The following is a 17667-nucleotide window of genomic DNA, read 5'->3' on the forward strand; positions in this document are numbered from 1 at the left end:
TCTAATACAATCTGCCTTTAAATATACCTAAATTAAAAAAAAAAAAAAGAATAATGCTTTGTATTTGCTTATACTACAAGAAACCAGATATGGAAATTAACGTAACATATTTTTCTCCTAGGCATAGTGCAAATAATTAAGGCAGATTTAAAACTACTTGGGAAAGTAATTTCTCATAGGCAATAAGAATACACATGTTGAAAAAAATAGTAAGTTTTCTTCATTATACCATCATCAGTTCGATTAGAGTAGAAAAATACAAACGTTCCATCTAGCAAATAGCTTTCATAGTGTAAGTAAGTGTAAATTCATAAATGTAAACAAATATAAATTTATGTCAATTATGGAGAACTAAACTAAATGGAAGAACTAGATTTTCCAATTCTTCAGTGATAAATATCACTGAATTATTACTGGTTTAATACCTGCAGTTTCTTCTCCTAAAAGGCAATTTCTACTTCTGGGCAAGATTATTCGTAAGTGAGAAAACAGTATTACTTGGGACAAAACCTGTTATTTCCCACTGTCCCTCCCGTCTTTCCAAGTTTCTAATTAAGTTACTACTAACACTAAGGTATCCTGATAATTGGAAATACAAATCTAATTAACTAAACCCTCACCTGCTTCTTTTCAGAAAAAAAGAACTGAATCTTTGGAGGAAAGGATAAAACTAGCAATATACACCATAACAGAAATAAATTAGCTCCAAACCACAGTGAAAATACTTTAATATCACATTAAGTTCTCCTCACTAAAGACAAGAAATACAAAATCTACACTAAAACCTTGTACTTCCTAGTTAGGTGAATTTCAAACTTTTTAAAAGACTCAACTTAATTCAAGTACTTAGGTACATTTTTTTTTTAAAAGAGTAGGAAATGGAAAATCCAATAAAGCACTTCCTACTTACTCATGTGACCACCTATTTAGTCATGCTAACATATAATAATCTAAAAATAATCCACTTTTGGTCTAAAAGACACTTCTGACTTTCTCCTGCGCTTGCAACAAAAAAAGAAGCCATTTTTCTATCAAAGTAACCTAAAAGGCATAATAAAAAGAGTATTAGATTAGAGGTCAGTGCCAAGAGTAGCAAGAAGTCAGCTGGGAGACTTGGGTTTTACATTTCCATCAAAATTTCAGATCTACTCTGCATCTGCTTTTCCAAATCCTCTGGTAAAATTGACACTCCTTGATGATATGCCATGTTGCTTTTACTCAAAGGTATGTTTGCCCCGGACTGAGCAGACCAAACCAACTTAGGCTGGAAATTAAGTTAGTAATTTATTAGTTAGCTAATTTCCTATGATGGGAGGGAGTCTAAACGCATCGATGTAGTGCTGGAAAGAATTCCAGATACTAAACTCACACAGATATCCCATCAAGGAGAGCGATGGCCCAGCACTGTTCCCTGACACTGCATGACAAAGACCTGGCTTACATCTCAGCTCTCCCACTTACTAGGGTGCAATTCTTAAACAGGTATTTAATGCTCTATGCTTTTGGTTTCTTCATCTATAAAATGGAGATAACAGCATTAAAAATTAAACACTACATATGAAAAGCACTGAACACAATGTCTGATGCATAAATATGAACTCAAATGCTGTAGGTGAGTAAATAATTAACACACATAACCAAGAGCTGAGAACACAATTTTTTCTTCTAAATAAACATTAACTATTAAGATCTAAACAAACTCAAAGTTAAAAAAAGCAACTCAAGTCCTTCATACTAAATTTGAGTTGAGCCTTCCAGTACTTGTAAAGACAGAATAAAGAGCTAAAATCCTGTTTTTAAGTCTCATCTTTAATACCACTTATCAGATGAGCTTGGATAAATAATTCAGTTCTATCTTTGTTCATTTCTTAATGGCATGTCTTGTACCATCTGTCTGTTCCAATACATATGCACAGTGGTACATCCAAATAAGATGTGAAAATTTAATATTCTTCGAATATAGAAGGGGCTAGTACTAGCTAAGTACAATACTTTAAATATAATTCAAGTTTTCCCCACCAAAATCACAGATAAACATCACTCACAAGAACATGAAGGCATACAGAAACTCCAGGCATTAAAAATAACATGAATCTATTCTTTCCATTAATGATGAACAAATATAACAATTAGTAATACAAGGCAAAGGCACAGTAATACTATTGATTTCGAGAATCTTTATTCTTCTCCCTATTTAGAAATAGCAAGTGAAAAAATCATTTTATCAGATATTTAACAAAAAATAGCTATACAATCATTTTAACTGTCCCAGAGTTTAACAAATGCTTAAGAGATCTCATTATTAAAATGATAAAATTCAACTTACTTGTATCTGACTGTTTGTACAGTTTCTGCTGAAACATTGTTAACAATGCATTTAGCTGCACATTCCAATCCTTGCCAGACAGTTGAGAATCCTGAAAATACATTCACAAGTAAGTAAAACCAACCCTTGGCAAACAGACCTTCCTAAGTTTTCAGAGTTTTATGTTACCTTGAACACTACTTGCTGCTACAACCATAGCACCATCCAGGGTAGATTTTCCATTCCGGTCTTTTTTAAGAGATTCTGGAACAAGTTTGCTTCCATGCTTCTTGACGTGTGGAGCTAATTCCTTTCCAACACAATTTGCCACAGTACAAACTCCATCAACTAATATAACCATTTAAAAGAAAAAAAAAAACTTAGAAAAACATGTTATTTTTCCCTTGATTTTACCATTCTCACTAAGCAAAATTCTTTCATGAGTATCTAAAATTGTTTCATTGTATAATGTTACCATTCCCTTTTAAAAAGGATGAAAACAAGGCTGGTTATTTTTTTAAACAAAGGCTACTGTTTGGTTTAAGGATGTGTTTGCAGAGTTTCGGTTCAGTTCAGTTCAGTCACTCAGTCGTGTCCGACTCTTTGCGACCCCATGAATCAAAGCACGCCAGGCCTCCCTGTCCATCACCAACTCCCGGAGTTCACTCAAACTCATGTCCATCGAGTCGGTGATGCCATTCAGCCATCTCATTCTCTGTCGTTCCCTTCTCCCGCCCTCAATCCCTCCCAGCACCAGAGTCTTTTCCAGTGAGTCAACTCGTCACATGAGGTGGCCAAAGTATTGCAGTTTCAGCTTTAGCATCAGTCCTTCCAATGAACACCCAGGATTGATCTCCTTTAGAATGGACTGGTTGGATCTCCTTGCAGTCCAAGGGACTCTCAAGAGTCTTCTCCAGCACCACAGTTCAAAAACCATTTAATGCATCTTAAATATAATGTTTCATCACTTTGCTTAGAATCATTCACCTTTTCTATTTGCAATGCAAGATTGGTAGATCCAACTACCATGTTTTCCAGCTAAGCGAATTTGTACGTTTTCTCCCTATCAGCAAATACTCAACTGAAATAGTAATAAAGTATTTAAGTGTATATAAAAGCAAACACACCAAAAATCTGATTCAAATGCAGTGACTTATCCTTGAAAGCATGTGTCATACTCCAGGATGGTAAATACACTTGGCAAATACATTCCCTTTCAAAGGCACAGATGCTCCCCTCTCCAACCCATCAAAATAAACTTTAACCAGTGCTTCTCAAACTTTAATAAGCAAGTAAGAATCACTGAGACATTTTGTGAACTGGAAAAACCCAATCAGTTGGTGTGTCAGTGCCTGACATACTTCTAAGGCTTTCAGGTCGGTGCTGCTGGTCTACAGATCCCACCACAAGTAGCAACGCAAAACTGCTTTGTCTGAATTCTTTACCCTCAAAGTTAAACCATCTAAATGAGATTAGATTAATTCGGACTAAAAGATTTTTAATTTAAGTAAAAAGTAGTAAAGGAATCTAAAGTCACTTTACCCAGAAACTGACTGACTTTAGCTGCTCCTCCAGTTGCCTGCTTTGCCATATAAAGTCCCTTGGTCACAGCTGGACTAACTTCCACAGGCTTTTCTTCTGGTTGAATCCGTTCTCGGAGTTTAGATGCTCCTTTCTGGATGGCTTTGCCAGTAAACTCAGCACCTTTGACCAAGCCCCAACTCACCCAGGAAGCACCTTTTAAAGGGAAAAATAACTGGATAAAATTAGGACTGATTATCTGGGTTCAATCACTGGGTTGGGAAGATCCCTGGAGAAGGAAAAGATTACCCACTTCAGTTTTCTGGCCTGGAGAATTCCATGGACTGTACAGTCCATGGGGTCGCAAAGAGTTGGACACAACTGAGTAACTTTCACTTTCATACTTTCATGGTATACATTTAATACCTATACCAAGATTAAGGGGGGATTTCCAAGGGGAAAGGAAAATAACTGATTTTACGTTCAGAGTTATTCTGAAAGCTTGGGGTTTCTTGAAGCTTTTCACTACCAATTCTCCCAAGAGTGAAAAAAGAGAAAAATAAACTAAGTAGAACTTACACCAATCTGACAATATGTAACACTCGAAGAGATCAGTTCTATTTTTAAGTACTTATAAACTGATCATTTAAAACCATAACAGAAAATAGCATCTTTCCAAGTATTCTCTAATGGGACCCACCCAAAAGCTTCACATCATAAGTGAAAAAAGTTATCATTACTGTAATACCTGACAAAATGTTGTGAGCCACTTTCTCACTCCATTCAGGTAACTCCTTTGCTTTTTCTTCTGAAACTGGCTCACAGGGTACAATGTGACTCAGATTAACTTCTTCACTTGAAGTACCTTTAGTCTAAATGGTAAAAATATTTCAAGAAGTGAAAATAATAAAAACTAAGATGAGGGAAAACCATAAGCATTTTGTAATAAAATACTAAGCCAAGAAATACTAATGAATGAAAGTATTTCCAGCCAACCTAATTATTAGTACATTTTAGTATATAAAACACAATACCCATAACCACCATGAAGCTGAAAACTGTTCTGGTCTTACGTTAGGTCCCACTGGTAAGTAAGATTTAACACCAACATACCTCCAATACAGCATTTATCAGATTATATTTAAATTGACTTTTTTCTTTCCTTGACTAGACTGAGTTCTTTCAGAGGGCTATCATTCCCCTAAATACCCATACGCATACAGTCCTCGGTAAGGTTAAAAGATGTGTTAAATAACTCAATCAGTAACGAAGAATGCATCCAAATGAACTGGTTTTGACAGACATCAAGCAAAAGCAAATAAAAATACATAAACACAGAATCTGCCATTCCGTTTGAATGGAAACAGGAAATACAGAAATACTTGCTAATTCAATGACTAGGGCCAACCCTCAAATTTTCAAAGCTAAATTTATTTTTTCATTCTAAATACTTAGCAGTAGGCTAACTCAGACCTCATAATACTATAAAACAACTTGAAACTCAAATTTAACCTAACAGAAATACAACCTGATTTAAAATATAAAACATTAAAAACAAAAACTTCTTCATGTGGGAAAAAGCCACTCATAAATAAAACCTAAAGACAATGGGTCAATGTCCATAATATATAAAGAGTTCTTAGAAACTGAGAAGGACTGGCAACCCAGTAATAAAAATGGACATGACAAGACATCACAGAGAAAGGATATGACTAGACACCACACAGAAAACAAAATTCGAGCTACGCTTACACATCTGCTCAACTTTATTCACAAAAAGATCAATGCAAATTAATATATTCCAGTATATTTCTCTCATCATTGCACTGCCAAAATACAGAAAGAGCAATCATCCACTCTGCTGAGCAGGCTGTGGGGAGACAGGTGTTCATGTACCCCAGGTACCATCTGAACTGTGCAATCCTTAGAAAGGGTAATGCAGCAAGATCTATCAAAATCACAAATGCATTTATCTGTTGACACAGTAACCCCACCTCTAAGAATTTGATGAATTCCCTACAGATGTATGAATCAATAGCTCTACAAAGTTATTCACTGATGCACTGTTTGTAATAGCAAACAACCACACCAAATACTCCTCAATAAGAGGCTGATTAAATAAACTGTGATCTATTCATACAATGAAATACAATCTAAAAAAGACCGAGGAAGTTCTAGGACACGATATATGATGCCATCTTTTATATGTGAGAGAGAGAAATAATAACAGATTTTGCTTTTATCTACACCTCAAAAAACCCATAAAAGAAACAGAAGACACTAATAAAATTACCTACAACAGCAGAAGGAAAGGTGTAGACAGGCATGAAGGTGGAAGTAAAGCTTTTCAAAGGTATCTACCATCTTATGTAATTTGATTTTTTTAATCAAGGAATTAAATTTTTAAAAATGAACTTCTAACTTTCATTTTGAATGCCCATGTCCTCATAAAGCTGGTCTAAGATGCTCAACATAACCCACAGTTATGTGTGTACACACAGCTGGTGTGTAAAAGTACAATATTCATGTGACATTCATTAATTCCAAAGACAATTACCAAGCACTTGTGAGTTACAACGATGAACAGTACCAAATTGTTTATAATTCAATACTCACACAACGGTACTTTCCTTCTTCACAGGTTTGCTTACTTCACCTCAGGACTCATCTCAGCCATAATGCCCTACAGGAGGAGCCTCCTCAACTGCTTCCCACACCACACATCTTCTTGGAAGGTACAACCGAGACTTCTATACCACTTATGTACTTTCATCTAACCATCACATTGGGCAGAACTTCTCTCTTTGCTAATCTATCCTCCCCACCCACAAGATGGTAAATATTTGAGATGAGGAATTTCAACTTTTTTCTATTATGCTCAGCTTTCTAGCACTCAATAAATACTTACTGACCTCTAATCCAAATTCAACATTTGGTACATAACATAGAAATCTAAAAAATGAAAGAAGAAATTGCTAAATATATATTTTTAAATGCCCATTTTCTCTGTTCTGCTGACTACATGAAGAAATAAGGAACTGAATAAAAATGGCAGTATAAGGAAAACTATACCTAGACCCAAGATCTTGGTGTATATAGGAAGGTAGAAGATAATACAAAACAAAAAAGCATATTCATCATTAATGTGAATGTAAAAATCTTTCCAGTAGTTGAAAAACTTGTATCCTCCAAACACAGACTATTGTTTAAGACAGTTTATATAAATACTTGGAAAGGGAAATATTAACACTGATTCTAACTACTTTACCAGTGATCACTCCGTGATCCGCAAGTTGCTCTGCTTTAGTAAATGGGGATTTTTTAAATAATTTAAACTGGTGAAAGGTACCTTTAGGCTAGAACACACCCTCATACCTTGTTGATTTTTCACTCACTTTCTTACCTTTTTCCCTCGTTTTCCCTTATGACGCACATCCTTACTGCCTGGGTCCAGCTGTCTCATGTCAGTGCCACTGACTTCCTTCAGCTGGTCAGAGGCAGATCCTGATCTTCCAGGGATCTGGAATTCATTTTCTCCTTCTGCCCGGTCCCAGTTGGTCTAGGAATAAAGGACTCAATTTAGTTCAAATTCACATTTCTTCTAAGCTATGGTACATCATGCTGCAGCAATATACTTATTCAAATGACAGTGTGTTACAACTACTTTTGCTAGTCTTTCTCTATATTTTTATCTCATCACCAAATCTCAAACCTTTTTGAGTTCTCTGGTTCACAGGATAGGGCCTAAAGTAAATTTCAAAAGACAAAAAGGTATGCGAGATAAACTTACAGCAGTTGCTGGTATAAGTGATCACAAAATCAGATGCAGATACACTTGAATTTAGTTAAATAATAAATAAGCTTTAGGAAACACATATAGGACTAAATGAGTTTAAAGGAAATTAACCAACCTCATATCCAGTTTAATTACTCTGCATTGTTGGAAGGCTGCTTTTGTTTTTTTCACTTCTGCACTCAACACTGAAGGTAATCTGCTTACATACATTTTGCTGAATGAATGCTTAAGAGTAAAGACAAGTCAAAAGTATAGCGAGTAACTAAGCTTTTTACTGTTGGAGTTCTAGGACAATAAAGAAAGCTAAAAATAACGTGCAACCGAAAAATAAAACTGAACAGAGGAAATAAACAACTAAACTAAAGGTCAGTTTAATTTCTTGCCTAGTTGGTAATACAGGTCAAACAAATGTAGGGGTGAAGAGATTAACAGCTCCATAAAAAGTCTGGATTACTTAAGAATGTCACTCTCTTCAGCTGCTGCTGCTGCTGCTAAGTCACTTCAGTCGTGTCCGACTCTGTGTGACCCCATAGACGGAAGCCCACCAGGCTCCCCCGTCCCTGGGATTCTCCAGGCAAGAACACTGGAGTGGGTTGCCATTTCCTTCTCCAATGTGTGAAAGTGGAAAGTGAAAAGTGAAAGTGAAGTCGCTCAGTCGTGTCTGACCCTTAGCGACCCCACGGACTGCAGCCTACCAGGCTCCTCCATCCATGGGATTTCTAGGCAACAGTACTGGAGTGGCTTGCCATTGCCTTCTCCGTCTCTTCAGCTAGTAAACAGCAAAGCTTAGATTTGAACCCATACCCACTTGACCACACTGCTGTCTTTGTAAACTCTCCTGAACATATTGAGGCCACACACACTTCCGTATGGGGGTCATAGGTTTTGTTGGCATAGCTTAAATACCTGGCATTTTAGTTCATACTGATCATCAGGTCATTCTCATACACAGTTCTTACAATCTAATGCTGAGATGACTCTCTGACGTATCTCTTACCTGGTGACCTGCTCCCATCACTTTTGCCCTTAAATGTTTGATACAGGTATGGACTGAAGGTGTATTCTACTTTCTGAGATAAAAGGAACAAATCTTTCATAACTGAACTCAAAACTATTTTGTGAAATCCTCTCTGACCTCCTTTCACTTTTTTCCATCATTGATTACACTATACTGTTGTTATTTAACAGACTATTAACATGCTCAAGAATAGGAGCTGTTACATATGAATTTTTATAGCCCCCTCTGTTCTTTCTTACCAGCCCATCATTTAACACAGAACCAGGTTAAATAATGAATTCTAAATATCTGTTGATTGAAGCAGAAAATAAAAGGTTTTCTATATATACTATATATATATACATATAAAATCAGGCTATCAATCTTCTTCAACCTCTAATAACTGTCAATATGCACAATCAAAAATGGTTTCCTCCCTTGTCCTACATTAGGATGGGCAAGAACACCTAAAGAAAACACCTCCATTATATTCTATTTCAGCTTCCTAAAACAGATCAGTATTGGCCAGAGAAAATGGGTTAAATGAGGCAAGTTCACAGGATAACTGCTAAGTCACTTCAGTCGTGTCCGACTCTGTGTGACCCCATAGATGGAAGCCCACCAGGTTCCCCCGTCCCTGGGATTCTCCAGGCAAAAACACTGGAGTGGGTTGCCATTTCCTTCTCCAACAGGATAACTAACCACTTTTTAAATCACATTTTGCCTTCTTTCATCATAAGAACAAAGACAATTTCCTCAGACAAAACCTGTTCCTCAAGACATACCCCTAAAATGTCTAACACTATCAATCTGCTAAGGCTGAAACTAACTTCCCTGGTGGCTCAGATAGTAAAAGCGTCTGCATGCAAAGCAGGAGACCCTGGTTCGATCCCTGGGTCAGGAAGATCCCCTGGAAAAGGAAATGGTAACCCATTCTAGTACTCTTGCCTGGAAAATCCCATGGAACAAGGAGCCTGGTAGGCTACAGTCCATGGTGTCGCAAAGAGACACAACTGAGGACTTCACTATCAATGCTGAAATTACCTTCACTTCACCATTGAGTCCCACTAGCCCACTTTTCCAACTGAGAAGACAGACAGTCCTAACAAGAACTAATACCCTCACTACTTGCTAGCACTGATGTGTCTTAAGGCATTAACTTTAATCTTCATCACAGCCCAATAAAGTGGATGTTATTTAAAGTATAGGGAAGATCAACATTCAGGTACAGATCAACTCGAATTAGACAGCTATTAAGTGCAAGAGTTCAAATTCAAACCGAGATAATTTGATTTCAGAGACCACAATAATCACTTTACAGCCAATTCCCAATGTGTATTAAATATTTGTGAACACATAAGCAAATTATATATTATTTCCTACTGATCAAACTGGAGCTTATTACAATTTCTTTGAAAGCAGGAGTGATTATGTTAAAGTAGGTTTTCATCCTGAAGGTGTCACATAAGTTACCTGGAGCCGAAGGTCAGACATTTGTCTTAATAGATCCTCAAAGAGTTCTCTGTCATCTTCTGGTAATTCAGATGACAAGACGACCCCCACAAAGCATCCTGATGCTTGTAACATCGTATCAGGAAACATGTAGGCACCTACAGTACATTTAAGAACTGGGGACCTATCAGGAACTAGAGGATACAACCAGTCACAAACCTGTAAGGATTAATTGAAAACAAATCAATTAACAAAACAAGGTTTTCACTGAGGTTTTAAATATTGTTTTACTAGCAAATACACACTTTAAGGTTTGAAATGCATTTTATAAGGCTTTGTAGAACCATCAGCAGCAACAAACCCCCAATAAAAATCAAGCATTTGCTAGTCTGATCCCCCTGCAAAACACAGGAACTGTGCTAAAAATCTTACTGCTCCTCTAATTAAACAATCTTAAAACAAGTGCCCTGAAATAGCCCACTGTTAACCGATAATGAGTCTAGCTTTAAATAAATAATGGTCAAAGTAAATTAAGCTTTTATTATTAAACATCTCTTTGTGGAAATTAAATAAAATCAACCTGTTTCTAAGTATTCCACATGTATTTACTGATTTAATCCTCAAAACAATTCCATGTTGGTTAGTGTCATTTTGACCACAAGAAAACTGAGGCACTGAGAAGTTAATTAAGTTGCTCAGAGTCAACAACCAAAAAGTGAAGCTAGGGTTTAAGCACATGTTATCTGCCACAGGAGAAGCTAAACAATTATTTTAATTAGAAACACAGGTTTTTTTTTTTTTTTTTTTTTTTACTAAGTCCAACCTGATGTGATAGAGCAAGAACATTAAGTTACATATATGGATTCACTAACATTAAGTTACATATATGGATTCACTATCTACTGTAAAGTGAAACCAAAAGCTGCCCGGCAACATCATATAGGGAGGTAACATTACCAACTAAGACTTAAACTCACCTCCTGGAGATCTAAATTCAGAGGAAATTAAGTTTAAATCAGAATATCCAAATGGATTAATTTCTATTATTCTTTCAGTGACCAGAATATAATTTTGCCCCTCACCAAGACATTCTCTAATATTAAGAAACCTAGAAGAACAATTGATTATTATCAAATATTGTGTGATGTATGTGAGTCAAAGAGATGAAAGATTTCATATAAACAATGGAAAATTCTGGTGTACTATCATATATCTGACTAATAGAATACAAATATGTAGAGATCAAGCGTGCAAGTCTGACTCTTTCCTAGAAAACTGCTTAACAAACATTTTCAAATTCTTACTTTAGTGGATTATGTTTGTTTTAGTCATTTCAAAAGCCCTCTCCAGCTATCATAAAAATCAAACTTCAGACAAGTTACAATAAAACTGATGGCTGTATTTTCCAAAGTATGATATATAACCACCTTTTGGGACTAACACCCAAAAAAGATGTCCTTTTCATTATAGGGGACTGGAATGCAAAAGTAGGAAGTCAAGAAACACCTGGAGTAACAGGCAAATTTGGCCTTGGAGCACCGAATGAAGCAGGGCAAAGGCTAATAGAGTTTTGTCAAGAGAACGCACTATTCATAGCAAACACCCTCTTCCAACAACACAAGAGAAGACTCTACACATGGACATCACCAGATGGTCAACAACGAAATCAGATTGATTATATTCTTCACAGTCAAAGATGGAGAAGCTCTATACAGTCAGCAAAAACAAGACCGAGAGCTGACTGTGGCTCAGATCATGAACTCCTTATTGCCAAATTCAGACTTAAATTGAAGAAAGTAGGGAAAACCACTAGACCATTCAGGTATGATCTAAATCAAATCCCTTATGATTATACAATGGGAGTGAGAAATAAGATTTAAGGGACTAGATATGACAGATAGAGTGCCTGATGGACTATGGATAGAGGTTCGTGACATTGTACAGGAGACAGGGACCAAGACCATCCCCACGGAAAAGAAATACAAGAAAGCAAAATGGCTGTCTGAGGAAGCCTTACAAATAGCTGTGAAAAGAAGGGAAGTGAAAAGCAAAGGAGAAAAGGAAAGATATAAGCATCTGAATGCATAGTTCCAAAGAATAGCAAGGAGAGATAAGAAAGCCTTCCTCAGCGATCAATGCCAAGAAAAAGAGGAAAACAACAGAATGGGAAGGACTAGAGATCTCTTCAAGAAAATCAAGAGATACCAAGGGAACATTTCATGCAAAGATGGGCTCGATAAAGGACAGAAATGGTACGGACCTAACAGAAGCAGAAGATATTAAGAAGAAGTGGCAAGAATACACAGAAGAACTGTACAAAAAAGATCTTCACGACCCAGTGATTGTAAAGATCACCATCACCTAGACCCAGACATCTTGAAATGTGAAGTCAAGTGGGCCTTAGAAGGCATCACTACCAACAAAACTAGTGGAGGTGATGGAATTCCAGTTGAGCTATTTCAAATCCTGAAAGATGATGCTGTGAAAGTGCTGCACTCAATATGCCAGCAAATTTGGAAAACTCAGCAGTGGCCACAGGACTGGAAAAGGTCAGTTTTCATTCCAATCCCAAAGAAAGGCAATGCCAAAGAATGCTCAAACTACTGCACAATTGCACTCATCTCACACACTAGTAAAGTCAAGCTCAAAATTCTCCAAGCCAGGTTTCAACAGTACGTGAACCATGAACTTCCAGATGTTCAAGCTGGTTTTAGAAAAGGCAAAAAAACTAGAGATCAAATTGCCAACATCCTGTGGGTCACTGAAAAAGCAAGAGAGTTCCAGAAAAACACCTGTTTCTGCTTTATTGACTATGCCAAAGCCTTTGACTGTGTGGATCACAATAAACTGTGGAAAATTCTGAAAGAATGGGAGTACCAGACCACCTGACCTGCCTCCTGAGAAACTTGTATGCAGGTCAGGAAGCAACAGTTAGAACTGGACATGGAACAACAGACTGGTTCCAAATGAGAAAAAGAGTACGTCAAGGCTGTATATTGTCACCCTGCTTATTTAACTTACATGCAGAGTACATCATGAGAAACGCTGGGCTGGAAGAAGCAGAAGCTGGAATCAAGACTGTCAGGAGAAATATCAATAACCTCAGATATGCAGATGACACCACCCTTATGGGAGAAAGTGAAAAGGAACTACGGAGCCTCTTGATGAAAGTGAAAAAGGAGAGTGAAAAAGTTGGCTTAAAGCTCAACATTCAGCAAATGAAGATCATGGCATCTGGTCCCATCACTTCATGGGAAATAGATGGGGAAACAGTGGAAACAGTGGTTGAGTTTATTTTTTGGGGTTCCAAAATCACTGCAGATGGTGATTGCAGCCATGAAATTAAAAGATGCTTACTGCTTGGAAGGAAAGTTATGACCAACCTAGACAGCATATTAAAAAGCAGAGACATTACTTTGACAACGAAGGTCCATCTAATCAAGGCTATGGTTTTTCCAGTGGTCATGGATGGATGTGAGGGTTGGACTGTGAAGAAAGCTGAGTGCCGAAGAATTGATGCTTTTGAACTGTGGTGCTGAAGAAGACTCTTGAGCATCCCTTGGACTGCAAGGAGATCCAACCAGTCCATTCTAAAGGAGATCAGTCCTGGGTGTTCATTGGAAGGACTGATGCTGAAGCTGAAACTCCAATACTTTAGTCACCTCAAGTGAAGAGTTGACTCATTGGAAAAGACCCTGATGCTGTGAGGGATTGGGAACAGGAGGAGAAGGGGATGACAGAGGATGAGATGGCTGGATGGCATCACTGACTCGATGGACATGAGTCTGGGTAAACTCTAGGAGTTGGTGATGGACCGGGAGGCCTGGCGTGCTGCGATTCATGGGGTTGCAAAGAGTCAGACACGACTGAGCGACTGAACTGAACTGAGTATGTGAAATGAGTTCAAGTAATATACGAACTATTTAAATTTGAATGGCTACATATTTCAATATGTATTAGGGAAAAATACAACATCTTTTCCTCAATTTCACAGTTGTTATTGTTTAGGATAAAGTTAAAAAAAATGAGACATTTTTAAAAATATGAACAACTGGTGGTGGATTTAACAAAAAAAAAGTAATGGTTACACTTAAATGATGAAAGTTAGGGAAAGGTTTCTTTTACTGTGTCATTATTTCTCTAAGATAAACTACATTCTGGTCACCTTGATTGAAATGGAGAATCCTCAAATCTTCTCAAATAAAACTTATAGACCTTTCTCAGGGCAGAGTATTATAGATTGGTGAGCTCACCCACCACAGGTTGACTTCTCCCAGTTTCACTTTCACAGAGCAACTTCATATCCAAGTTCCATATGAATGGACTACAAATCTGACAGGTTTAAAAAGTATATTAAAACTAAATTCAAGAGAAAAATCGTTTTTAGAAGCCACAGAATTCTAGTCTGCCAATTTTAATTTTTAATTTCCTAAATAAAGCAATAATGATTTCTAAGAACAAAAAATTCAGTAAACACATGGCAACTCTCTTTTAGGACACTATTATAAATAACTGAATACATGTAAATGAGAGTCCCTTAAAAAGACTCAAATTTTGGGTACAATTTTACTTTTTTATTTAGGACTCAAACTAGGAGACACTAGAAAAACAATGTAAAGCACAGAACAAATTTTACTAAAGGACAAGTCATTTTAATGGTTGAGCTCATGTAATCAATAGAATGTTTCAAATTTTCATTCCCTGCATCTCCAGTAGCCCAAGACCCAAAGGTTTTTTAAATTCCATTCTTACAACGCCACTTTATTACCAGTTCAACAGAAAATATTTTCTTTTATCAGACCCCTCAGAATCAATAAGCCTACTCTTTTCAACCTTAAGACTTCTTGTTAAAATTCACACTATTCTTCCTGTCTATTAATGAAGTCTTTCTTCCAACAACGCTCCCAGATATCTCCTTCATACACTTCCAGTAAATCTCCAACTATCTGTAAACAACCTTCAAGTGGACTTCATAAAGTAAAAGCTGCATAAGAATTGAAAATATATCAAGAAAGAAAACAAATGGAGATAACTAGTACTATAGCTAAACCACATCACCTGGACTTTAAAAAGCAACTGCCTTGCTCAAATAGTCAGCTCCCTGCCATGCAGATCCTTTTGTTATATTCAATGAATACTGAATCTGTACTTCCAGAAACCCATCTCCCCATACTAAAACAGACTGATACTGGACCATCACCTTCAGAATACCTCAGGAGTTCCATAACAGTGTCCTAACCTCAACCTTTATTTAGCAACAGTCTTTGCTCTTGGGCCAAGTGTATCCTGATAAATGTATACGCTTGGAAAGTTAGAATTACTTCTCAGATGATCATCATCACAGTCTCTACTTGTAGATCATGGTTTCTTAACCTTGGCATGACTGACATTTTCAGTTATTTTTTTAAACTGATAAGAGCTATCCTGTTTAATGTTTAGCAGTATGCCTGGCCTATACCCACTATATATGCCAGTAGCAACAGCACACACCCTAGTCCCAGCTGTGACAACCAAAAATATCCCAGGATGTGTGCAGACTGCAGGGGTGGTCCACTGTTCCAGACACCAGGCTGCATCTAGCCCAGTTTAGCCCCTCGGTGGAGGCTTGACAACATTTGTGGAAATTTACAGTTACACATTCACACATGAGTTACACAAATCCCTTCTGAAATTAAAGTTATTAGGTTTCTTCTTCAGATAAAAAACTAAAAGGATGAATATTCCAACCTCCTTCAGGTCCTGTCATCACAAATTTAACACTAAAACAAGACTTTATATCTAAAGAAAAAAAAATGTTGTCAAATACAAATATAGATGCTGAAGGCACATAAATTTCATGAATTTAAAAAGGAACTAGAAATTATAGTAACATTTTTGCATTCACTGTCTTGGACACATAATAAATATTATCAAATAAAAGTATGTTCTACATGTATTTCAAATTTGTTTACCTCTTTCTCTGGCTTACCTGGAGAAATCCAGGAGGACGATTTAGAAAGGTATCAAGAGAATTATCCAAGAACCTCACGATTCGAAGATACCCAGGATATGAAGGTGCACTAACCTCCCCTGCAGGATTTACAAAGAAAATCTGTACTCCGTTTGGTATCAAAATCAACTCATCTGCATCCAGCCCTAAGGTCTCAAGAGGAGGTGGCTGAGAGTGATTCCTATAGAAGTTCTCCCCAACTGAAGAGAACTCCCCAGATTCTGTGCCATAGGATACAGTGTAGTGACCTTCAGCAGCCTGAGGAGTGTAGGCAGGAGGTGCTTCGGACAGATGACTCTGACACGGCAAGGACAAAGTAGTAGGTGCACTACTTGATTCTGCACTTGCAGTTGAAGTGCCTCCATTAACTTCACTGTGTTGAGGAAGTGAACTAAAGCACTGAGGCTCTGGTGACTTTTCAGGCATGTCTTTAGGTGGAAATTCTGGATACAACTTGGGCACCTCCTGAAGATCATTCCTTAGAGAAGTGGCAAGACCCTTCTCTAGAATTTCCAACCTGGTACGTACATTCTGTAGTGTCTCTTTCATTTTCTGCTGCATCTGCCTAGCAGACTCCCACTCAGGACCTGTGTATTCAGGATCCGATGATGAAATGCTGATTCCTCTAAGCAGGTGTCCTATTCCTTGCTTATAGTAGTTCTTTGCTTCTTCCTTTTGACCTAATTCATCTGTATTCAGTCCTTTATTAACAAATACAAAGGCTTTCTTGTATGCTTCCTTGATGATCTTAATTTCAATAGGTTCTCCATCTTGGGGTTCTTGTTCCATTTCTGCAAAACAGGAAATATATTTTAATTACCTTATTTAGATATTTGTTTACTTATTTATTATCAATTCCTCCCACCTGAATATACTTCAGAGGACTGGAGCCTTGCTTGTCTTTGTTCACTGATGTATTTACTAAACCTATTTAGATGTGACATACAGGAAATACTCAATATTTGCTGAATGGATAAACATTGCTCTTGCTCCTAACTATCTTTTAAATTAAAAACGTAAGAGAATAAGCCAGAATATAGCTACTGAATAATTTTCTTGTTCCAATTTCTTATAAGAAAAAAAGTTTCCTATATCTTTTAGGTTGGAACAAAAGAGTCTCATTCTAAAATTCATTATACTTCTGGATTACAGTAGCTAATTAAAAATGAAGTTGAATCACATATTGGAGAGGATAAAAATGACGGGGAAAAATGTATCTGAATGAAGCTTTAAAGTTATCTTACTTTCATTTAAAGGTGGCAGGTTTCTCACATGCAGTTAGCCCTCTTCCCTCCCCAAACTCCATTAAAGTGACTCACAAGATTAAAAGGCATAACCATTCCTTTCAATGAGAAAGAGGCATGAACAGATACTTCACAAATGGCCATGTGAAAAGGCATTCAACACATGATTCCTTCATGGAAATGAAACTAAAACCCAATATATGACTACAGCGAACAGTATGGATCCACCTATACATGGATTATTTTCAATAAATACAGTACTGTATTTTCATTTTATGGCTCTTTAATTAAGTGTGGGGAAAAGTTTGTGTTTGATTAGCGTCATCACAACATGTGGAATCAAAAGAAAGAGGGTCTGTGTCC

General features: G+C 37.0%; 1 protein-coding gene across 3 annotated transcripts in view; it reads right to left on the reverse strand.

Moving 5' to 3' along the window:
* Window positions 1-17667, reverse strand: part of SPART (spartin) — a 35346-nt gene that overhangs the window by 9674 nt on the left and 8005 nt on the right. For all 3 annotated transcript variants that reach the window (XM_055426247.2, XM_055426245.2, XM_055426246.2), the window contains exons 2-8: window positions 16040-16851; window positions 10093-10290; window positions 7230-7385; window positions 4575-4698; window positions 3848-4042; window positions 2495-2653; window positions 2327-2417 (exon numbers count right to left, since the gene is read on the reverse strand). In XM_055426247.2, the coding sequence (XP_055282222.2) occupies window positions 2327-2417; window positions 2495-2653; window positions 3848-4042; window positions 4575-4698; window positions 7230-7385; window positions 10093-10290; window positions 16040-16849 (1733 nt within the window). In that variant the 5' untranslated portion in view covers window positions 16850-16851. The remainder of the gene's footprint in view (window positions 1-2326; window positions 2418-2494; window positions 2654-3847; window positions 4043-4574; window positions 4699-7229; window positions 7386-10092; window positions 10291-16039; window positions 16852-17667) is intronic.

Source organism: Moschus berezovskii, chromosome 13, assembly GCF_049115385.1.
Source record: "Moschus berezovskii isolate FMDL1 chromosome 13, NW_MosBer_1.0, whole genome shotgun sequence".
Classification (NCBI taxonomy): Eukaryota; Metazoa; Chordata; class Mammalia; order Artiodactyla; family Moschidae; genus Moschus; species Moschus berezovskii.